Source organism: Mus caroli, unplaced genomic scaffold (genome assembly GCF_978045245.1).
Source record: "Mus caroli unplaced genomic scaffold, Mus_caroli_1 scaffold_19, whole genome shotgun sequence".
NCBI lineage: Eukaryota > Metazoa > Chordata > Mammalia > Rodentia > Muridae > Mus > Mus caroli.
In genome coordinates, this window is record NW_028227274.1 from 27629215 (window position 1) to 27653909 (window position 24695).

Genomic DNA, 24695 nt, shown 5'->3' on the forward strand with positions numbered 1-24695 from the left:
TCTGTACCTACCTCTCTTGCTGTTTGGCTTTGATATTCTTATTGTTGTTTTTGTTTTGTTTTAACTGCATGTCTCTTTAAGGAGTCGCTTCTTAGAGAGGCATCCTGGTGTCTTTGATCTCTCTGAGAGTGTATATTAAAGCTAAGGAACTGACCCTGATTAGGTACCAGTGAGGCCAGTTGGGAGATTTCACCGAAGCTTGTTGTGGTTTCTTGTGACACACTGTTGGTATTGCAAAGCTAAGACTGTTTCCAAGGCATGTTAATGTTCTTGGGATTTACCTCGCCTAGCCCATTACCATCTTGAGGTCTCCAATATTTTAAAACCAGAAAAATAGATTAAAAAAAATTATTGTCTCCTGCAATTTTTTTATCCTGGAAAATATAGTTACAGGGAAGGGGTTTTGTTTGTTTGTGTTTGTTTGTTTGTTTTGTGTTGGTTTTTGTTCTGTACTGCTACTCAAGGACCTGGATTCTTCTGTCAAGGCCAAGTAGACCTCTGCCTGTACCAGAGCTCTTTGACCCAGCAATCAGATATAGTTCCTAACTGTCTATTTAACTCGTTCTGACTCCAGGCTCTGACGAAGTTCTTGAAGTGTGTTAATTGGGACCTACCCCAGGAGGCCAAGCAGGCATTGGAACTTCTGGGAAAGTGGAAGCCAATGGATGTAGAGGATTCCCTGGAGCTGCTCTCCTCTCATTACACCAACCCAACTGTGAGGCGTTACGCTGTGGCCCGCCTGAGGCAGGCCGATGATGAGGTACATTACTGTTCAGTACCCCTGGTGACTGTTCCGTGATACATTTAAAAAATCTAGTCTAAGCCGGGCGTGGTGGCGCACACCTTTAATCCCAGCACTCGGGAGGCAGAGGCAGGTGGATTTCTGAGTTCGAGGCCAGCCTGGTCTACAAAGTGAGTTCCAGGACAGCTATAGAGAAACCCTGTCTCGAAAAAACAAAAACAAAAAACCAAACAAACAAAAAATCTAGTCTAAGACTAATCACTGGTTACAGACTGTTTTTTTTTTTTTTAAAGATTTATTTATTATTATGTTAAAGTACACTGTAGCTGTCTTCAGACACACCAGAAGAGGGCATCAGATCTCATTACAGATGGTTGTGAGCCACCATGTGGTTGCTGGGAATTGAACTCAGGACCTTCGGAAGAGCAGTTGGTGAGCCATCTCACATGTGTGCGCTGTGAGAAAGATGCAAGAGGGAGCATATAGGCCAGTGGTTCTCAATCTTCCTAATGCTGTGCTTCCTCAGGTTGTGAGTACCCAGCCATAAAAATATTTTTGTTGCTACTTCATAATTGTAATGTGCTGTTAAGAATTGTAATGTAAATACCTGATATGTAGGATATCTGATACGCAACCCCTTTGAAAAGACCACTCAATTCCCAAAGGGTCCTGACCCACAGGTTGAGAACTATTGATGCATGCAGCTAGACTAGTTAGGTCTCCGGAAGCATTTAAAGTATTTCTGCAAGAGCTGCTGTGAGAGGAGAGCTGCCCTCCAGTTTGTCACTTGATGGCCTTCTCTCCCAGGGCCTTCCACTGGCACCAGAGCTGCTATTCCTCTGTCTGGAGAAAAGGCTTCTAATGAAAAATGCTTCAATGCAGCACAGCTAGGGAGTCGTTCGGATCCATTCCAACTCAGTGTATCCAACTCAGTGTACAAGAGGCCACATTAATCGTAGCCCTGTGGAGCCTGTAAGCCTTTGAAGCACAGAGGTTCGTGGCCATAACTCGCTTCCAACCCCCTGCCTTCAACTTCAGCTGCTGGCAGTTGTGCACATGTGTAAAATGTCCCAAGATGGTCTTGCATCCTCTGGGTACCCATAGCAACTGTAGCCTTCATGCTGAGTGTCCGTATGCACCCGGCGCAGCTGAGGAGGAATGGTTGTTGACACAGGCATTGTTAGACTTTGCCTTAGTCATTCCTAGTGAGGTGGACTAATCTGGCAAGTTTTCTTGTTTTCTAGAGTGAGTGTGTTCTTAAAGATGACTTACTAGTTTATGCTAGCCCAATGGGACATAAAACACAGTGTGAAACCTTACTGTAAATTGCTGCTGAGCTAGTGGAACAGCTGTTATTAATGACACCTTAAAGGTCATTTTTAATTAGAAATGCCATGAATTTTCAGAAGCACATGAAACATTATGATTGAAATATGTCCATATTTTATTAAAATTAAATAGTATCTCAAATGGTTTCATAGAATTTACTTGTTTTCAGCCATCATCTACAACACTAGTCTCCATCACAGTCTCCCTAGTGGGTTCCTGACACCCGTTCATACCTCCGTGCTCTCTTTCAAATTCATGGTCTCATTTTTCATTAATTGTTGTTACATGCATGTGCGTGTGTGTATGTGTGTGTGTATATGTGTGTGTGTATGTGTGCATGTGTGTGTGTGCATATGTGTGCATATGTGTGTATGTGTGTGTGTATGTGTGCATGTGTGTGTGTATGTGTGCATGTGTGTGTGTGTGTATATACATATACACATGCTTCATCTGTATAATATTATATTTTTGCATCTGTATAATGTTCTATTTTTGTATGTATGTTTTCAGGCCTGCCCATATAGTATTGGATAACCAATTGGTGTGCTTTTCTCTTACCTGCTGGCTGTGAGTTGGGTTTTCCGTGTTCAGTGTCTTAGGATGCATAACTCGCATGACTTACAGAACTGAAGAACACACTACTGTCTATTGCTGGTTAATTAGAAAGGGCATTTAAGAGAATCCTTGGGTGAAGTCCTGAGCCCGGAGCTTCCATTGCCATGGAAGTTTAGGCATAGCATTTTCCTCTCTGTGGACACATTCTTCATGCTATTGTTTGGTGTTCTGGGCACTTCCTCACATTGATATGAATACTGAAACCATTGGCGACTGGTAACTAAAACTGCCCCTTTGGACAGGCTGGTCTGACTTTTGGACGTTAATTCTTTCCACAATGTTGAGAGTAACTCGTTTTATGAAACCTTCAAAAGAATCTTAAACTTAAGTCAACATAAGAGACAACAGCTTTATGACGTAGAGCCTTTTTGCCTGGCACTGTGATTTTATACTCAGGTCTTTTACAAAGTTCTATGTTGTTTTTAGATTAAATTATATCTGACAGTTGTGTCATGATTACAAAGTATTCATGCATTTCTCTTATTATCCATTAGGTAAAATGCCTGTTTCTCTTTTTGTCTCTTCACTGTGTCTCTTTCTGGCTCTTATACATTCTTTTTGAGCTCTCACATCTCCTACGTGTAAGGTGGTACCACAAAAGCTGTGCCTGTTTTTCAAGTCTGGATTGCTCTCCTCTCATTGCAGCCTAGCACAAATAATGTCCCAGCTCTGTCTTGCTTTCACTTTTATGAGAATGCCTTTAGTGTCTTGCCATCTGATGTGTGCTTAATGGTCATTTTATTTAATTCTTACTAAGTTCAGAATAGTTCTTTTTGCGTGTGCTTGTGTTCTGCATGTGAGAGTCTGAGTGTGAGAGCATAAATCAAGAAAGCCTCTTGATAGATCCATCACCTTTTGCTCTTATTCCTATCATGTTAATCTGTGTGACCTCCCCCACCCCACATAATTGTAATGTAAATCTCGTAATACCTGTATGAATTTGGTTTTTAAGGATTGTATTTAGGAATGTTTAGAGTGTTGATTCTTACTCTTACTTGGTCCAGACCTGGAAGTTCTGCATGAGAATTGAGTGAGGAATGTGTTTGGGGCACACTGAGGCAAAGCTGTTTGTGTTCTACAGAGGGCACAGCATGAGTACAGGCAGGGACAGCAGCAGAGTGTGTAAAGCAAGAATTGCACATGCGTGGACAGTGACTCTTGTCTGCAAGCACAGGAGCACTGTCTCTGACACAGCCTTGCTTTCCAAAGCATGGAGTCACCTTTGGGGAAGGTGGCAATCACTACACCACCCTTGGCTCTAGGGAAATTTCTATTGCATCAACTTGGGTAGAAATCTGTTTTTTGTTTGTTTTGTTTTTTTTTTTTTTTTTTTTTTTAACACCCTGCTTTTGCTTTGTTTTACTTCAAAGTTTATGTCTTCCATACTTGGGGACTTTTTTTATTTTTCAGCATAATGAGAAAGCAGATGACTTACTTAGTATTAGCATTAATTTATTCCCATACAAATGAAAAAACTGTGTTGTTGGAGTGTACACTGCCAAGTGTCCAGCAAGCTGATGGGGATATGTGACTTAAAGGAGGGATATGGTTTCCCACTTCCCCTTTCCTGGGCAATTCAGTGAGAAGCAGTTCTCATGTCTTATTGGCTGAGTCTTGTCCATCACTGGAAAACTTCTCACATTAGAGAACATTCAGGTGAGGAGCAACTTCTTGTTGTGTTTAGCTCCAGGCTCCTACTGACTTCCAGAAAGCAGAAGAGGGACTCAGCCTGAGACACTGGTGTTTCAAGCCCTTTCTTTAACTGGAGGGTTAGCAACTGCTCAGTCTCTTCTGTGTGCCTGTTTGAAAAGAAGGATGTGAGGTTATTAGAGGGATGTGGTGGTGGGAGCTGGGGGATTTAGAGGGATCTGTGGGTATCTCAAAGAATAGGGGGAGGAGGAGGAGAAGGAAGAAGAAGAGGAGGAGGAGGAAGAGGAGAAGGAGGTGGAGGAGGGCTCCAGGTTTTAGAGCTTTTGAGATTTTGAGGGTTTTTAAGGAAAAGAAGAACAAAAGTTGTTTCAAAAAGAGTGTCCTGAGATGGAAATTCTTTTGAAACTGTGAAGTGTATTATTCCCCAGCTGTCTTAGACATGGGGTGCATTTGATGGTCTCCTGTTAACAAGGCCCTTCTTTAACCCCTTAGTTCTTTCTGTGGGAACTATCTCAACCTCTCTCCTACCTTCTCCTCTCTCCTGTTCTGTTGTTAAGACAACCCTATGTAACAGAAACCACCATTGGCCACTTACTATGGCCTGCACACTCGCCACTCCTTTTTTTTTTTTTGACTAACTTATTTTACGACTGTGACTGTTTCTGCAGCCTTTGCTGTGCCGGTCTTTTTATAAATAAGGACACAAGGATGCATCCCGCAGCTCAGCAGCTTCATGCTGTGCCAAAGGCAACAAATGGAAGACGTGCAAGTCGCATGTCCCTGTCTGCCAGAGAGAAGTGTGGCTGTACTGAGTGTGCTTTGGATTTTCTAATGCCCGCTTCTTTTCATTTGTTTATTTGTAGGATTTGCTGATGTACTTACTGCAGCTGGTCCAGGCTCTGAAATATGAAAACTTTGATGACATAAAGAATGGCTTGGAACCTACCAAGAAGGATAGTCAAACTTCAGCATCGGAAAGTCTGTCCAGTTCTGGAGTCAGTTCTGGAGAAATAGATAGGTGTGGCCTTCCAGGGAAGATTATTTTTAATGTAACAATTTCTCCATTTTCATGTTAGCCTCTTTTCCCTTTCTATTGTACCACATGTATGTTTATGTATGCATAGATTACTAGAGTTTAGTCTCCTGCTCGATGCCTACTTAGAAGACCTGAGATTCTGTCTAAGGTCTTCCTTCTTCCTGGGTTACATATTCATTTACATAGCTGCTTTCTCATCTCAAAAATCAGGATAACAGCCTGGTGTGGGGGAGCACACCTTTAATCCTAGTGCCTAGGAGACAGAGGCAGGCACGTATCTCTGAGTTTGAGGCCATCCTGGTCAACAAAGCAAGTCCAGGACAGCCAGGGTTTATTACATACACATCGAAAAACAAACAGAACAAGCAACAACAACAATCAGGATGACAATAGCTCCTCACTTGCAGAATAAAAATGACTAACAGGATTTTACATCTTGGTTATCTCTCCTGTTATGTTTTCAGCTCCCAAATTATAACCAACCCTCTTCCTCCCGTGGCCTCCCCTCCTCCTGCATCTAAAGCAAAGGAAGTGTCCGATGGGGAAAATCTCGAGGTGAGTAAAGGCTTTTCAAGATTTCGGTGGAAGAAGAATGCCAGTCAGCATTCTGTGTTGGTCTTTAAGACCTTGGTTTGATTAATAAACCGACCATTATAACATTGTTCAGTAATGGGTTATGGTACATGGTTATGACATTTCCCCTCACTTAATGGGCCGGATATTGCTTCATTTATTTTATTGATGCTCTGGGGATATAAATGGGTTTAGATGTAATTTAAAAATAATCTAAGTTTAAGTATTCTATTAGGGAGACTCAGGATGTTCATTTTAATATATTAATGTATGTTAGTGCAGTTATCAATATTTGTAATTTTACTGTAGAAATGTATATTTCTATAGAATTATATACTAAGTAGGTGGTTTTAATTCATATAGACAGGTAAACTTTTGAAGGGAACAGCTCTTCTAGACTAGTAGTTACATCAAAACAAAACAAAACAAAAAACACCAGCTCTTGTGTGTGTGTTGAGGGCATGAACATGGAAGAGCTGAGCTCTGAGGGGGAAGTAGCTGGTCATTGGTGTAGGGTCTGCTGGTCATCATGTGGCTTTTCTCAAAGCTGATGAAATAATTGAGGTGAAGAGCTTGGCAGCCTTAGCCTCTCTGGGAATGCTGTGATGTGACCAGATGTCACCCTCCTTACCACCTGGCTTTCAACTATTGGTTGAGCAGTTTTTAATCTCCCGACATTTTTCTTGGGACTGATAAACCAACCTTTTTTTGTTTGTTTGTTTGTTTGTTTGTTTTTGGTTTTTTGAGACAGGGTTTCTCTGTGTAGCCCTGGCTGTCCTGGAACTCAATCTGTAGACCAGGCTGGCCTCGAACTCAGAAGTCCACCTGCCTCTGCCTCCCAAGCACTGGGATTAAAGGCATGCGCCACCACTGCCCGGCTAAACTAGCATTTTCTAGGCTGATTGGTACTCATGGAGTTCAGATAATTTAAACCTTCACAGAAAGGTGGATATCCTTCTGAGTCTTAGGCAACCTCAGAAAAGTAGCAGTATCCTATAGGCCATCAGCACCTTCAAGTTGTCTTTCTCAGTTACCAAATAATTTTGGTCAAGAGAACTGGTAATTCCATATCCTCTGTGTGCTGTCTTAGTTTGTAGTCAGTTTGGTGTGGGTGGATTGTAGGATGGATGTGAGAGATGGATGGATGGATGGATGGATGGATGGATGGATGGATGGATGGATGGAAGATAGATGGATGATAGATGGATGGATGGATGATGGATGGATGATGGATGGATAGATGAGAATCTCTACTGTAACTTCAGATGAAAACTGTTCCAGCTTAGGATCTCTCATTGTTTTCTTCCTGTTAATAGCAAATGGTAATATGTCTTTCTTTTATTTTTTTCAGCAAGATCTATGTACATTCTTGATATCAAGAGCCTGTAAGAACTCAACACTGGCTAATTATTTATACTGGTACGTGAAAGTAATTTGGTTTTGTATCACCCCTTTGAACTATATTTCTTATGCTGTAAGCACAGATGATTTAAGATGAAGGCCACCTCCAAGTGCCTAGGTGCAGTGTTCCTGCCTCCTGTCTCCTAGCTGTGTTCACAGAAGTCAGTGCAATCATAGTCTTTCTAACACTAAGTTTTCAAGAGCTAAGATGTAAATGACTATGGTGGTCCCCATCTCCCTGGGTGGGTCTGCTTTCCTTTCCTGCTACTTAAGTAGTATATAACACTTTATAACTTTTCAAGAATGCATTTTTACGTTTTTTACCAGACCACTAGAATGCTACAAAAATAGAAAATTGAAATTAAAAATTACCTTCTCTCATTTTAAACATGAGGAGGCTGAGGCAGAAGGATGCTGTAACTGAACTTGGCAGGCACTGGTTAGGATAGACACTGCCATTTCTAGAGGAGTCCAAGCGAACATTTCCTCTCTTCCCTGTGTAGTTAGTTATAGGAGACAAGGATAACCATGAAAACAATGAGGTACAGAGAGCCTACTTCCTGTACCAAGGTAGTCAGAAGTGTGGCCGTATTGTTGAGTACATTGACTGAGTGGAAGAGATCCCTGGGATTGTGTACTGACGCGTGAGTCCTGATCACTTTTACAGAGGATCTTAGGGTGCAGCATCCTGGGTGAGCCTCCTGGAGACCTGAGCTGTTAACTATAGAGATGATCTCTGACTTTGTCTTATACTTAATGTGTGGTCTTAACTTAAATGACCCAAATTAATAGATGTTCAATCTAAAAATTCCTTATTTTTTAAGAATCATAAGACATCTTGCTGTTCTTAAGGAACTGAAAATGCTGTCTTATTTCAGACTGGGTCTGAAGAGCCTGATGTTTTAGGTTGAATGAAACTTCATCTCATTCTCCCTTTATCAAAAAGAAATGGAATCTGAGCCCTCGTAAAGAGCACAGAGGCCCGGTCTGCAGAAGCAACGTTGTCTAAGCCTTTATGGTGTTTTCCTACCATATTGATATCAATTATTTTAATGGCCTCAGTCATTTTCTCCACTGTACCTGTGAGTTTTCCACATGCCCAATGGCTGAGCTGCTAGAAGCAAAATATCTCTATGTGTCTACTTCAGCAGTTGAATGTAATATTCATAAAAATATATTCCCCTCACATGAAGCATTGGGATGTCCTTGAACATGCATTACAGAGCACTTTGGTTAGTTTTAAGTACCAGTTTTCCTTCTAAGAGTTTACTTACAAATTCTCATCTTGCCAAATTGCTATCTTGATTTAATAGAAACCTACAGTTAATGGTTTTGCATTCCTATCTGAATTATTTAGTGTGCTTCTGTTCGCACCATTATAGAAAAAAAAAAAAAAACACCATTTCCTTGTGAAAAGCTTAAGTAAATAGTCAAAGACTAAATGACATAAAAATAACAGGGAACATAAAACACAGACAGCCCCACTTCCACTCGTAAGCGCTTTCTATCAGACCCAGACTCTGTGTGCTTTCCCTGCTCTGTCTCTAATGCACTGAATAGTCTGTTTATTTCTGGAGGGCTAACTAGTCTTTCCATTTCAAACTCTATATGTTATGTATTAGAAATATTCATCAGTGAAAAAAACCATTGATAGTGATGCTTGGCTTTGATACTGCTATTTTATAGAGTGTAGGGGAATTATATGAGAAATCATTTCTAAGTTTGCCTGAAGTGATCCAGCTTCCTATGAATGTGAGCCAAGTCTCAGGAAGGATGGAGATCCAGGTGTCTGACAACTGAATTTAAATTTCAGTCACTGAATTAAATAACTTTATATTTAACTGATTCTGCTGTTTTCTTCTGAGCACCCTAGGTTTACTTTGCCATTTTTCCTCCCTTTCCAGTAATTTCAGTAATATTCCTGCTATCCTAAATCCTTGAGGGGCCACTAACTGCACACACAAACCCTTTAAAATGGATAGTGTCAATGTTAAAATACACAGAGTTACGTCTCTAGTCTGTAAATGCTAGCATCAGAATTTATAAATCCGTGCAGTTTTGTATTTTCATTGTGCTTCCAGTGTGTTGAAAGTGAAGGTCAACTCTGTATGCTATGATGTGTTTTCTCTAACTTCTTTTTTTTTGTGTTTGTTTTTGTTTTTGATTTTTTTCAAGACAGGGTTTCTCTGTTATCCCTGGCTGTCCTGGAACTCACTTTGTAAACCAGGCTGGCCTCGAACTCAGAAATCCGCCTGCCTCTGCCTCCCGAGTGCTGGGATTAAAGCCACCACGCCCTGCTTTTCTCTAACTTCTAAGACCTTTCAATGTCATGAACGGTAGACAGCGCTCCATGAAATTGTCATGGAAGAGTCAGCCTAGTGGTGTCATCTTATGTTGACTACTGGATAGGTTGTCACATTTTCCCTTCAGATGACAGCTCTCCAGGAAGCAGCATGCAGGGCTCAGTAGACTCTAGTGTATAGGTGTGAGCAGCAAACTGTGAGATGCTTAGACTCCGGGTCTTTTGATCCTCATTTGACCATGGAGATAATGCTTACGTTTATGTTAGATGACTCATTTCTTACTTAGCAGAACGTTGGCTTGAAATCCTAGAAATGTGTTTAATTATAGAGATCACCCTGCATCCTCGAGCCCTGGAAGCTTTAGTAGCTGTGTATTTATTTAACACTGAAGTTAGGGGCTACTGAGTAAAGTGGTGAGCTCTGTGGACATGGCCATGCTCAATTGTGAGTGAGTTTGCTACTTACATGCATAGGAAAAGAAACAGAACACCCAGTGGTGCTGGGGACCATCGGTGAATTTCAGCAGCCAGGCTTAGCCTAGTGTGAGCACACTGATGATTTTGAAGCTTGCAGACACTCTTGGTCTGACAATATTATGTGCAGTTGTCATGTGACTGCGCCTTCTGAAATACCATCATAGAAAATAGGAGTTTTCTTGTTTGTGTTGTGTCCTGGCTCAGTCCTCTAACCTTGCTACATACGTGATCCTCAGAGCTCTTTATCTGCCCTTTGTACCTAAAATGAAACACTGAAGTGTGAGTCTAATCTGATTTATTATTGCTTTTGTTGTTTCTTGAGACAAGGTCTTGTTTCAAAGTCTGTGCTGGTCCAGAAGGCCGGTTGCACCTGTCTCAGCCTTTCAAAGTGATGGCATTATAAGCATATGTCACAATACCTGGTCAATTGGAATTAATTCTAATTTAAAGACAATCATGTGTCCAGTGGTGGTTGTAGATGTTCCATAAGGCATCTCTAGTCCTTCATACCTTTATTAATTTTAGTTTACAGTCTTGTTGACAAATGATATATCTAGGTCAGGGCTCAATTCATCACAGCACTTTCCCAGAAACCCCAGATCTCAGGCACAACTGCTGTGGTATAGCTTAGCTCTGGGACAAGAGAGAGAATAAGACCGATTTTAAAGCAGTTATCTGTCTATAAGATCACGTCAGATACAACAGCAATTTCTGAAAGCATTTGAGGTATGACTCATCCATCAATGCTAAGAACTGAACGTATGGATCAGTGACAGACAAGGAACTATTGTCAGCACAAGTGTCCAGAGGATCTCACTTACAGAGGAAGTCCAGGAGCAAGGTGCATAGACTTCTTGTGAGTGGAGAGAGGGTGGAAGGATGAAGAGACAGGAAAGGACAGTGTCTTTAGCACATGCTGCCATATTTACCAAATCACAAAGTTGGTGCTTAGCAGCTGAGAGGACTGACCTGCCTGGTCTGAGCCTATACCCAGGGATGGCGGGCTTGATCCTCAAGCCTGGGTAAGCACAGTTAGTCCAAGGTGTTGAAAGGGGGAGTGTTGATGCTTCTGCTATTGGAGGTAGGACAATTAAGTTACTTTAAGAGAATGTGTATGTTGTGAAGTTGAGAGCTGAAGACATGTGACGCTAATGTGGAATTCCCCATAGTGGCAGTCTGACTGGTGCAGAGCCGTCATGTGCGTTCAGTGGACACAGTTAGCTGGCTGCATTGAGTGGCTGAGCACAGGCATGCTAGGGAGGGTGGAGGACCACAGGCAGTGCAAGCATCTGGGTATTTGAGTCAGCACTGGGTGTGTGTTAGCTATGGGCTTCTGCACAGGCATGCTAGGGAGGGGTGGAGGACCACAGGCAGTGCATGCATCTGGGTATTTGAGTCAGCACCGGGTGTGTGTTAGCTATGGGCTTCTGCACAGGCATGCTAGGGAGGGGTGGAGGACCACAGGCAGTGCATGCATCTGGGTATTTGAGTCAGCACTGGGTGTGTGTTAGCTATGGGCTTCTGCACAGGCATGCTAGGGAGGGGTGGAGGACCACAGGCAGTGCATGCATCTGGGTATTTGAGTCAGCACTGGGTGTGTGTTAGCTATGGGCTTCTGCACAGGCATGCTAGGGGGGTGGAGGACCACAGGCAGTGCATGCATCTGGGTATTTGAGTCAGCACTGGGTGTGTGTTAGCTATGGGCTTCTGCACAGGCATGCTAGGGGGGTGGAGGACCACAGGCAGTGCGTGCATCTGGGTATTTGAGTCAGCACTGGGTGTGTGTTAGCTATGGGCTTCTGCACAGGCATGCTAGGGGGGGTGGAGGACCACAGGCAGTGCGTGCATCTGGGTATTTGAGTCAGCACTGGGTGTGTGTTAGCTATGGGCTTCTGCACAGGCATGCTAGGGGGTGGAGGACCACAGGCAGTGCATGCATCTGGGTATTTGAGTCAGCACTGGGTGTGTGTTAGCTATGGGCTTCTGCACAGGCATGCTAGGGGGTGGAGGACCACAGGCAGTGCATGCATCTGGGTATTTGAGTCAGCACTGGGTATGTGTTAGCTATGGGCTTCTGCACAGGCATGCTAGGGGGGTGGAGGACCACAGGCAGTGCAAGCATCTGGGTATTTGAGTCAGCACTGGGTGTGTGTTAGCTATGGGCTTCTGCACAGGCATGCTAGGGGGGGTGGAGGACCACAGGCAGTGCGTGCATCTGGGTATTTGAGTCAGCACTGGGTGTGTGTTAGCTATGGGCTTCTGCACAGGCATGCTAGGGGGTGGAGGACCACAGGCAGTGCATGCATCTGGGTATTTGAGTCAGCACTGGGTGTGTGTTAGCTATGGGCTTCTGCACAGGCATGCTAGGGGGGTGGAGGACCACAGGCAGTGCGTGCATCTGGGTATTTGAGTCAGCACCGGGTATGTGTTAGCTATGGGCTTCTGCACAGGCATGCTAGGGGGGTGGAGGACCACAGGCAGTGCGTGCATCTGGGTATTTGAGTCAGCACCGGGTATGTGTTAGCTATGGGCTTCTGCACAGGCATGCTAGGGGGGTGGAGGACCACAGGCAGTGCATGCATCTGGGTATTTGAGTCAGCACCGGGTGTGTGTTAGCTATGGGCTTCTGCACAGGCATGCTAGGGGGGTGGAGGACCACAGGCAGTGCGTGCATCTGGGTATTTGAGTCAGCACTGGGTGTGTGTTAGCTATGGGCTTCTGCACAGGCATGCTAGGGGGGTGGAGGACCACAGGCAGTGCATGCATCTGGGTATTTGAGTCAGCACTGGGTGTGTGTTAGCTATGGGCTTCTGCACAGGCATGCTAGGGGGGTGGAGGACCACAGGCAGTGCGTGCATCTGGGTATTTGAGTCAGCACTGGGTGTGTGTTAGCTATGGGCTTCTGCACAGGCATGCTAGGGAGGGTGGAGGACCACAGGCAGTGCATGCATCTGGGTATTTGAGTCAGCACTGGGTGTGTGTTAGCTATGGGCTTCTGCACAGGCATGCTAGGGGGTGGAGGACCACAGGCAGTGCGTGCATCTGGGTATTTGAGTCAGCACTGGGTGTGTGTTAGCTATGGGCTTCTGCTCTCTGATGTGACTGTCGTCATGCCTTAGCCCTTTTTTACCCATGTGATGGAGACAGGTTTCCTGCTTCACTTTTAAGAAGACTTAATTTTTGTGTATTTTATTTACTATGTGAAAAATTTTATCCGAAAACCATGAAGAATTTATTGATAGAACATTCAGTAATTAAAGAAAGGTTGAATTTTATATATTTTATTTAAAAATACTACACTGACTTTTTTAAAGTTTCTGGTGCTTGAAAATCACTGTGGATGAATATGAAACCGAGCTAGAGAATAAAATGGAAACTACACCTCACATGAAAAAGATATATAAATTCATATTGTAGAATTACCGTTATTGAGATTTTGCCTAAATCAATGGCATTGAAGTCAGACAGCGATAACGATCATGTACTCCCACCAGGCATGAGCCTGCTGGGGTGTAGTGGAGAAGAGAACACATGAGCACTGGATGGATTCTGCTAGTGACAGTGTCTATAAAGGGTAACAGTATGTGTCAGTTAAGGAGTTTCTAAGTTTCTGGTGGTTTTTGGAGTTGGCGTAGAGTTGAGTAAGCTTGGCAGGATAGAAATAATTCTTCCGGGATGCTCAGGGTAGAGCATTTGCTCTTCAAGCATAAGTTTGGTTCCCAAATACGGACATAGAAAGCCAGGTGAGTGGAGGACACTTGTAACTGCCATCCTTGGGGTGGGTGAGGAGAGACACATGCCTGAAGTTGAGCCGCCAGTTTTCCTAACAAATCGGTAAGCTCCAAGTTCAGTGAGAAATCCTCTTAAGGGCAGCAGCAGAGTCAACCTCTGACCTCCATAGACACACAAATGCAAGTCTGCTAATACATATACGTGTTCCTGAACATACTTGTGTACATGCACATACACACTCACACACACAGGCATGCACTCACACATGTGCGCACGCATGTGCGCACACACACACACAGGGCTGGGAGAGAGCATGGGTATGAATATATGGACTCTGACTTGGCAAACCCCTCCCCCACCCCCGAGTCAGCCAAAAGCGCTGTCCTGAGAAGTACGTACACTCTCCCGGTGTTCACTGTTTTGAGTCAGGGTCTCATGGAACCCAGGGCAGCACTTAGTACTCTGCCTCCCAAGTGCCAGAGTCAGGCTTGCACACCCTGGCTCTTCTCCAGGTTCACTGGTGATAAGCAAGCAGGCTGACAGAAATGTGTTTCTCATGGCCCACTGAAGGTGATCTAAAGCTGCTCTACAGCTTAGCATTGAGAAACTGAGAGAAGTAAGAAATATTGTCTTACATAATAAATAATTAGAGAAGTAAGAGGTAAGAAATGTTAAGTGCCATAGGGGTTCTACTTTTTAATTAACTACATCTTTGTTGTATGTTATGGTTTGTTACTACCAAAACATTTCAAAACATGTATTACGTTACTTCTCACCTCAACTTATTTGTGTATGTGTGGTGTTTATAACCATTCAGGAAATTTAGATTTAGGAAAACAATTTTATTAGCTGTCTAAAACAACTTTTGTAATAGAAGTATTGAGGTTTTATATGGGTTTTTGAGAAATGGGTAGATTAGATTAGAAATTAAAAAAAATTAATTTAAACTTTTAATCTTCTTGCAAAACCATGTCCGAGAAAAGGTAGCTCCAGAGGGCTTTTCAGTGCAAGAACACCTTTTGTTGCCCAAGTATGAGGCAGGGGAGTAGTATGTGTGTTCTGTAGTTACTTGGTGGATATGTAAGTTTCACTGACAAAGAGAAAAGGAAGGCATTGCTGTTTCCAGGTATTTCATGTCGTAGTGGAGCATGGTTCCAATGCCTCACTTAGAAAACCGTGGAGCCTAGCAGATTGATGCTATCCCTGTTGATCGTCATGATGGGTGCCTGCTTAGTGTTAACTTGTAAAGGGATGGCGCTGGAAGGTGTCTTTATCCCTCCTCGGCTCTTACAGCCTTGTGTTAATCTCTCTTATGAAGCAGTGTAAGTACTGACAGGATGGACCTGAGTATCTCTTCTCATCACCCAGCATCTGAACTGTGTTTTTGAAGGTATGTGATAGTGGAGTGTGAAGATCAGGACACCCAGCAGCGGGACCCAAAGACTCACGAGATGTACCTGAACGTCATGAGGCGCTTCAGCCAAGCCTTGCTCAAGGTACTCAGATGCTGCAGCTGGCTGGTTTAGGGCTGGTGAGATGGCTGCTGTCCCGGAGGACCTGGGTTCAGTTCAGGGCATCTGACACGCTACCCTCTTCTAGCCCGAATGGGCACCAGGCTTGCTCAATCGTGCACTGACATTCAGACAAAACAGACAAAATAAAACAATTAATATATGTTTTATTTAAAAAGGAGATTGATGTTTCTGGCACATGAAAATTTAAAATCCCAAGTTTAGTGTTTATAAATAAATTATTGGAGCATAGTTAGTCATTTCCTAGTGTGTGTGGCCTCTTTGTTTGATACCCATGGTTTTTGCTCTTAAATATCTATCTTAAATAAACATTATATTAACCAAACAATGAGTAAGTCCATGGTCCCTTAATTTTACTTTTCCTGTCCTCCTTTTTCATCTCAGCTTTAGCAATAGTTCTCCTGTACATATTTTGCCTGACTTCAAAAACACCTTACAGGGCCATTTTATGCTGCCATTGCTTCTCTAAAGCAAGTCTATGTCTGGCCAGCAGAGGGTGCAAGAGAAAGAAAAACAGTTGATGGTGCTAATGATTTCCTGGTATCTCTTTACTGCATCTGCTGTTTTCTTTTTGAACTCCTTAAAAAGCTAAATTACAGCTTGACACACACTTTTAGACAAAGCTCGTGTATAGGTCCCAGAGCAGTGTCAGGCCAAGTAACAGATGAGCCCCGCAGCTTACCCCGTTATAGCCCTGCACTCTCTCTGAGCCTAAGTGTTTTAAATGGGAAGATACTATTTTCTCCACTGCACTTTCCAGGCTGGCGGCTCAGCAGACCTCTGTGAGCAATGAACTAGAAAGTGCATTGTGTAATATTGCATGAACTGGGAATTCCTGCATGGGTGGTTTCTTTGTACTAAAACATTTACTCAGCAAGTGTTTACTGCATTTGAGTTTTTCTTTTTCAGGGAGATTTTTACTTAAGCTTTGCAATCAGGATCTTTTTTAGCAAGTAGAAGCGTTTTAGGGTAAATAAATCCTGTTGTGTCACATGGTCATATACACTAACCATTGCTCAGGACCCAGGTGGTTTTCTACTCTATCTGTTGGTAATATCTCTATCCACCCTAGACAGCAGGCTTCTCATTGCTTCTGAATCAAGGTCTTTTTCAGTTTCACCTTGAAGGTTAGAGGAGGAAGGGAAAGATCCCACTGTGAAAGCAGAACTCATGTCCTCACTTTGTTCCCTCAGGGTGACAAGTCTGTGAGAGTCATGCGCTCCCTGCTGGCGGCACAGCAAACCTTTGTAGATCGCCTGGTCCATCTGATGAAGGCGGTGCAGAGAGAAAGTGGGAACCGCAAGAAGAAGGTGAGCCCCAGGTCTGAAGTGACGACCCAGCCCACAGTCCTGACCATTGATGTTGCCATATACACAAATTCCATTGTTTGCTTCCTTTTTAGGGACAGTTTCTTACATGCTCTGTAACTTGACTTCATCCTCCTGTCCCCCTGTCATCAGTGCTAGGTTTAAAGCCATGAATGAGCCACTGTGCCTGACTCTAGATGAACTTCTAATAGGTAATTTTAGTTCCAGGAGCCCATGGCACTGGTGATGTGGGGTCCTGGTTTGTAAGTTAACACATGTTAACATGAGGTGGTGCTGAATGGCAGGTTAGAGGACTAAGGGATCAGTTGGTCCAGTGTCCCCAAGTGTAGTGTCATCTATATTGCATTGCTGTCTTTATCTTAGAATCATAGTTGTTTAGAGACGTAAGATCATTGACATGCACATTGTGAGAAAACAGTGGACCAGAGTACCTTGCAGAACCGTATGCTCTGGCTAGCAGCCATCTTTCTCCTAAGTGGGAAGCTTCCACATAATAAACAAAACAGCTAGGTATCTCCTCAGCAAATGCTATTTTTTTCCAGGTGATAACTTTACTGATATGAAGGATTTACATGGTGTCATCCCTTCTCCTAGTCCTGTAAGATAAAAATAGGCGGATGTTTCTTGGTGGCTTTTGTCAAAGACCACAACCCATCTGAGCAATATAGATCTATAAGATCAAAGATGAAGCAGGAGAAGTTGAATTGAGTCAAACCTTACAAGGCAAGAATTAAACAGAGAGATGATCAGGAATGTTGTTCATCTGATGAGACAAGAAAATTGGCAGAGCAGAAATACTTTTTTATCAAGTTTGCATTTTCCTTATTGTTTAGAAGAATCATAGTCATGTTCAAATAAAGTCCCAGTGCCATTTGCCCATCACAACATCCTGTCCCCAGAGCTCTCTGGGTGAGAAGCAGGCCCTAGTGGGTCCCCAGCAGTGGGTGTGCCTGTAGCTTGGATCTTTGATCTTATCAGCCATTCTCTGGACAGTCTGATGAGACTAGGGGCGAAACCTGAGGATGAAGGTGAGTAACAACAAGGCTTGGACTCCTCAGACACTGGTCCACACCAGCAGTCTGCCATCCATCTTTTGTGAAGGATTGATCATGCCCCTTACTGACATACAGAAACAGACTTGTACCTGCTAAGAATTGATTTTAACCTCAGAGGTCTTGGAGTCTTACTGAAGGGAAATAATCTTGTGTTTGGCAGTCCTTAAATATTTGTTGACCATATAGTTCTTAAGTGACTCTATAGAACTTCCGCCTCTGATGCATATATCATAATTGAAGCACTTTATCTCTCTGGATATGGAAGTCTGGTTTTCCTCCGTAAAGCATGGATATTCCTGCCTGTTTAAAGAGTACAAGATTCTGGCTTCAAAGAAAATGGATTACTTGAAGTTGGGTAGGTGAGCTTTAGTGGATGTCAGAGATGACTTGGATTGCTCAGATTCTCAAATCTGTGTTCTATCCAGTATGTCTATGAGTTGATAAAAGTGAGAATCAGAGGTAGTGGGTAGGTAGCAGCTTCCTCCAAATTAATTAAATTTTCCTCTTAGATAGTTAAAAGATGCATCAGGGTAGCATAATGGAATACTTGGCTAATATTTGGTCATGCAAAATTAAGCACCAAATACAATTACCCTTCTCTGTGGCTTCATAAATCCTTTTGACAAAGAAATTGAACCTTTAAGTTCCACTTGAATGTCTATTCCTGGCTCTTCTTCAGCTGCAGTAAGACAGTGCATTTTCTGCCACTCTTGAAGAGTCTAGGTATTCAGAAGGAGGTGTTTCTTGAAGGCATGCTGTTGCTATTGCAAAGTGGATTATTTATAAATGATTGTTGCTTATATACACACACACACACACACACACACACATATATATATATATATATATATATAGATAGATAGATAGATAGATATATGTACTCTGCTTCATGTTCAAGTGACACACACACACATACATATTCATAGTCTTTCTTATATATAAGCATTTTTAACTCTAATAAAATCACTTCCCTCTTCCCTCGCCTCCCTCTCGGCCCTCCCAGTTACCTTCCCTTTATCCCTTCACACCCACCCCACACTCAAGCGTTACATATACACTTGGTGGTGTGCATAGGGCTGACCACTCTGCATCGGACAGAACTAATAAGGGGGCTCATTCTCTTCTCCTAGTAGTAAATGATTAATTGCCTCTGGTCCTGTGGCTAGGCCTGGGACTTGGTGATCTTGTTTTTCTTTTTCTATGTTAACATATCCATTAATCTTGCTACAGTTTCTGTCTTATTTACACAACCATTTCTAGGACAGACTGTTTTATAGCAGGCTCCCTGGTGTCACAACTCTAGCAATGGAAGCAGTGCGACCTGGGAGAATGGAACCGATAAAGGATGCAGACTCAAGTCTCATGCAATAGCCAACTTTATTCAGTGCCTCAGACAACTTATACTCTGAGAATAAGAAGGTCACATGAGTGAAGTTCTAATGATTTCAAGCTGTACACATCCCAATAAGTAGCATGTGGCGAAGCATGTTTTTCCATACAGACATAATTGAATAGCAACAACAAGCAATAATTAATAATGTGAAGTAAACTCACTCCTATCTACTACATTTGGAGGAATATAAGACACATTCCAAGAACAATTTCTTGTTTTGAAGGAAGTGGGCTCATGGGTCTCTTGCTTTGTGTTCTTGTTGTTTTCTCACAAGTACTCAGAACTCTCTTCACGTGAGTCCATTCCTGGACTGTGTTCCAGCACCTGGTATTGGTCCTTACACTTCTATCCCCTCTTCTGCTGTGTTCTCTGAGCCAAAGATGCAGAAGCTCTGGTGTGCATGCATCCATTGGGGCTGGGCTCCCCACAGTCAGTTGAGCTCCACATTGTGTCCAGTTGTGAATTCTGTGAAGAATGCTCCGTTTTCTGGAAAGGGAAGCTTTGATGAGGAGTGTTCTTACCTGTGAGTATAAGGAGGAGATTTGGAATGGAGCAAAGAATTATGCTGGCCTAGCTAAGTGGAAGTCGTTGATGATTTCTAAGGTGGATGCCCTCACTGTTCCAGGAAGTTGGTGAGGTGTCCAGTGGAGGCATGGTTTCCATCCTTTGGAGTAGGCTTTAAGTCAGATTGGGTGACAGTTGTTGCTTGCTGCCGATGGGTGATGCAGCTTCTTGGACCTCTATGCTTGTCCTGCCATGCTGGTCATTGTGGTTCATAGGTGTTACAGTTAGGCAGGAACTGCGTATCTGCTTCCCTCCCTTGGCAGCTTGCATTGTATCTCTTGGAAGGATGAAAGCTAGGCCTCAGGAAAGAGCTTTTAGGTCAGTTCAGCCTCAAGGTGAGTCCTGTGTCCTACGGGTGTGCTATCTCCCACAATAGGGACAGAGGACAGTAATTTTTTACAAAGCCTCTAGGGACCATATTCTTTTTATTTTTATTTTTTTAATGTTTTTACTTATTCACTTCCCATCCCACTCACTGTCCCCCCCGAAACGCCCTTCCACAACCCATCCCCCATATTTCCTGCCCTTTCTCCTCTGAGTGTGTGGGGCCCCTTGAGTATCCCCCCACAATGGTACTTGAAGTCTCTGTGAGGCTAGGTATTTCCTGTCCCACTGAGGCCAGACAAGGCAGTCCAGCTAGAAGAACATATCCCACATACGGATATGTTCCAGTTGTTCAGGACCCATATGAAGACCAAGCTGCATATCTGTTACATATGAGCGAGGAGTCCGAGGGTCCAACCCTGTATGTTCTTTGGTTAGTGGCTCAGACTGAGAGCCCCAAAGGTCCAGTTTAGTTGACTCTGTTGGTCTTAGGAACCATATTCTTTTATATTTAGCTAAAATTACACACAGTATATCAGTGTATGTGGAGTGTATGTATAGCACATTTACATAATGTGTCTATGTCTGTGTGTTTATGTGTTTGTGTGTGTATATGTGCTTATGTGTGTGTGTCTTAAGAAACTCTAAGTACCCTTGTCTGACAGTGCTCCCTACAAAAGCCATAAACTAACAGAACCTTCAGAACAAGACATAAGAAACTGCCTTGTGAAGGGGGAGGGTTGTCCTCGAGACTTCCTTGGTTGTCTCTTGGGTGGAAGGCAGGCCCTCGTTGCTGTAGTTTTTCAGGTACTTTTTTGTGCTTTGTAAATGATGTTAATAGAATCAGTTTTGTGCCATTATTATATGCTTGGGAACGATTCTTTCATTTCCACCTCATTACTCCTCTCTAATTTATTCTAGAATGAGAGACTTCAGGCATTGCTTGGAGATAATGAGAAAATGAACTTATCAGATGTGGAACTGATCCCATTGCCACTAGAGCCACAGGTGAAAATAAGGGGAATCATCCCAGAAACAGCTACACTGTTCAAGGTGAGTGTGATGGGTCCCCACGGTGTGTGACCAGAGCCCAGTGTTTACAGTCAGAGCAGAGCTACCACCACAAGAGTGTTATGCTTGCGTGTATGTGGGTACTGCCCGTATACCTGGTGCCGGCGGGTCAGAAGAAGGTGGCAGATTCTATGGAACCTGAGTTGCAGATGGTTGTGAACCACCAAGTAACTGTCGGGAAATGAACCTGGGTCCTCTGTAAGAGCAAAAAGTGTTCATAAGTACTGAGATATCTTTCTGGCCTGTTATTATATTTTAAGATCTTCTGTTAAAATTATAGAGACATTTCTAGAGAAAATATGTGATATTTTTATCTCCGGAACTTTATCTTTAGTAAATTTACTTCTTTAAACAGTAGTTAGAGCCATATGTATGTTAAAGTTAATGTCAAGACATTATATATTAAGTACATAAGTTCAAATGTCTGTTGTGAGGCCCTTTTACATTTTTTGAACATATCTCAGCCCAATACTCATTCTACATACTTTATATTTTTTTGTTACATTTTTAGGTAATAGTTCTCTTTACTCTTTTTTTTTTTTTAAACTTTTCATTGGTGCTTTGTGAGTTTCACATCATGCACTGCAGTCCTCCTCATTTCCCCGCCCCTCATCTCCCCGCCCCTCTTCTCCCCACCCCTCATCTTCCCGCCTTTTTGCCCTTGCAGCCTCCCCACCACAAATAAAAAACAGTCAAACAAATAACAATAAAATCACAAAACAGAAAAAAAAAATCTCATCCTGGAAGATACAGTATTTCACACTGTGTCCCACAGTATAGCCCTCTGCCCAGTGAATCATTGGTCTTCTGTTGTTGGGGCCCACCTGTGGCTCTCATGTCTGGGTTCGAGCCTGGGAGGCATCTTGGAACTGAAAGAAAAGAGGAAATCTAGGCGGGTAGAGAGAGAAATAGAGCCAAGACAGTATTCTGTTCAAGACTCAAATGTTTAATGATAATCTGTACTTTATAAAGAGGGAAGCCCATCCCCAGTCACGCCAAGTTCCTTGTGAAGTTGTCAGAACTGCCTTTTAGCAGAAACTCCCTGAAGATCTTGGAGATCTTGGAGATCTTTGGCCTTAGCAGGTAGCAGGCAGTGGCACATCAAAGGAGAGGGATGAGAAGCAGCACAGCAGGTGGCTCCGCCACAGTGGCTGATGGTCTGAACCAGCCTGGCTAGACGAAGGAGGTTACATTCTGTGACACCATCAATTTTGGATCCTCACCTGGCCACCTCCTAATTATCCTTCTGTTGCCCTAAGTTGTGCAGATCCTGAAGCTTTGGACCAGCTAGACTGGCTCCTTCACAAGTTCCATTTGTAGATGATACAGATTTTGGGATGGGCCAACTCAGATAACTGGATCTGGGCCTATGTGGTAGCTGCGCTGGTCAGCACGCCAGCTCTCCCTTATACATTCCCCCAGGGCAAGCTCTCCAGCACTGCTCCTGCCGGGCCACCCATTGCTGCCTGAGGTAGAGGTAGAGTCTGCTCTCCTGCCCTCAGGGACAGTGCCAGCTCCACTCTGCTGCCCTATCGGGTTGCAGGGCCCACTCTCCCAAGTGCCACAGCTTAGCCTGTGAGAGGCTAGACCACCTCTCACAGCCTCAGGACTGGCTTACCCATGCTTCTCTGTCAGGGCCAGCTCCACTGTGTTGCTAAGGCGAGGTACAGAGCCTACTCTCCTAAGTGCTACAGCCAGTGAGGGGGCAGGGCTAGCTAGCTCTCAGGAGCCCCTACACTCAGGGCCTGCTCTCCTAAATGCCCAGGTGGCAAGGGGCAGGGGTAGGTATCGTCCCATTCACACAGGCCATTTCACAGCAGGTGAGTGGCCAGTGGAAGGGGCCAGCTCTCCTTCACTGTCCTCAGGGTTGCCTCACCCAGACCACCAGGGTCAGCTCTGCTTTGCTGCCTGGACAAGTCACATGGCCCACTCTCCTGGGTGCCCCCTCCAGTGAGAGATGGGAGCAGCTCTTCAGTGAGGGGTGGTGTCAATTCTGCACATCCCCTAGACATCCCCGTGGTCCCCAACAGTTGCCCTGACATATCCCTATGTTCTCAGTGGTACTGTGAGCCACAGACACTTGACACCCACCCTGCTGCTGTCTTGCCACAGACTTAGATATAGCCCTCAGTGGCAGCTTGGACTGGGACCTCATCATGGACTTGGGTAGCAGGGCTGATCACTCACAACAGACAGCCTCTCCCAAGGTTCTAGTTTGTTCTCTGTCCATGATGCTTAAGCTTCCCCACCTGTCTTTCTTTCCCTTCAGACCAGCACATTGGCTGCAGGCTGGCAGTCCCCTAGGTAACATCCTCTGTCCACACTGCACCGCTTGGCATGGTGACAAGCGGGTGCCTTCGGCCTGCCTGTGTCATGCACTTACAGTTCCTGCATGGTACCTTGCTTTTCTTTCTGACAGCCAGTTCATTGCTTAAGGTCCTGTGTATCTGTGTGGGTAGCTGAGAGGTGGCATTCCCTTCTGTACGCGGTAGAACTTCATTCATTAACTGTCATCAGTTTTCAGTCAGTGTCTTTTTCTTGCAGAGTGCTCTTATGCCTGCCCAGCTGTTCTTCAAGACTGAAGATGGAGGCAAATACCCAGTTATTTTCAAGCATGGAGACGACTTGCGTCAAGATCAGCTTATTCTTCAGATCATCTCCCTCATGGACAAGGTGAACACAAGTCTGCGTTGGCAGGGGAGTCATCTCACTTTAGAAACTGCAGTTTGTCATGTCCATGTTCACAGACCCAGAAGCACTTGTGGCCTTTACTCACAATGCTACAAAGCTCAGCAGTCTCCTCTTGACCTTGACCAAGCTTATTTTTGTCACTGTAAAGTGGCTCTAATGGCAAGTAGGATTGCACATTCCAGTACAACATTTTTTTTTTCTCCCAAGCTTCATGGTGTTGTCAGATCTACTGAGTCAGATTTTTGCTGACTGCCATTCCTGTCTCTGACATTTAGAGAAACCTGGTTCCCCTTTGCCTTGTGTCCGTCTTTCCTGGCACTTTCTGTCTGGGAAGGTGAGCATGAAGCATTAGGAATAATAGTGATGTTTATTGGCAGAGTGTAACATAGGCAAAATAGATAAAACCTGTCTTATCACCCAAACAGATTAGCTCACTCTCACCCTGAGAGTTAATGTGTTGCCCGTAAGATTGCTCCTCTGTCTGTATGGTATGCACAGTCTATGTCCATATGCAGCGGGGTGTGTCCACGAGCCTGCTTCCGATGGCCATCACATTCATTTCATGTGTTTTATCTTTCAATCAAAGCTGTTACGGAAAGAAAACCTGGATTTGAAATTGACCCCATACAAGGTGTTAGCCACTAGCACAAAACATGGTGAGTTCCTTCTGCATCCTGATTGCCTTCTTCAGATTCCGGTCAGTAACTTTGCCTTTTAAATTGAAAAATCATTAAGAAAGTTAGAACTCGAGAACTGAAGGCATACTGGATTGTCCTTCCCATCGTCCTGTCCCCCGACCTCCAGCTCTCCTCCCTTGACCTGTCGTACCCCCCACCCTTTGTTCATTTCCTCTGTCTTCTTCTGTTCCCCACATCTTCCC

General features: G+C 43.8%; 1 protein-coding gene across 2 annotated transcripts in view; it reads left to right on the plus strand.

The window, feature by feature from the left end:
• The window catches only part of Pik3c3 (phosphatidylinositol 3-kinase catalytic subunit type 3), a 79449-nt gene that overhangs the window by 25088 nt on the left and 29666 nt on the right, over window positions 1-24695 (plus strand). For both annotated transcript variants that reach the window (XM_021150598.3, XM_021150599.1), the window contains 9 exons: window positions 575-760; window positions 5200-5354; window positions 5837-5927; window positions 7297-7364; window positions 15248-15353; window positions 16583-16699; window positions 20975-21106; window positions 23669-23797; window positions 24402-24471. In XM_021150598.3, the coding sequence (XP_021006257.1) occupies window positions 575-760; window positions 5200-5354; window positions 5837-5927; window positions 7297-7364; window positions 15248-15353; window positions 16583-16699; window positions 20975-21106; window positions 23669-23797; window positions 24402-24471 (1054 nt within the window). The remainder of the gene's footprint in view (window positions 1-574; window positions 761-5199; window positions 5355-5836; window positions 5928-7296; window positions 7365-15247; window positions 15354-16582; window positions 16700-20974; window positions 21107-23668; window positions 23798-24401; window positions 24472-24695) is intronic.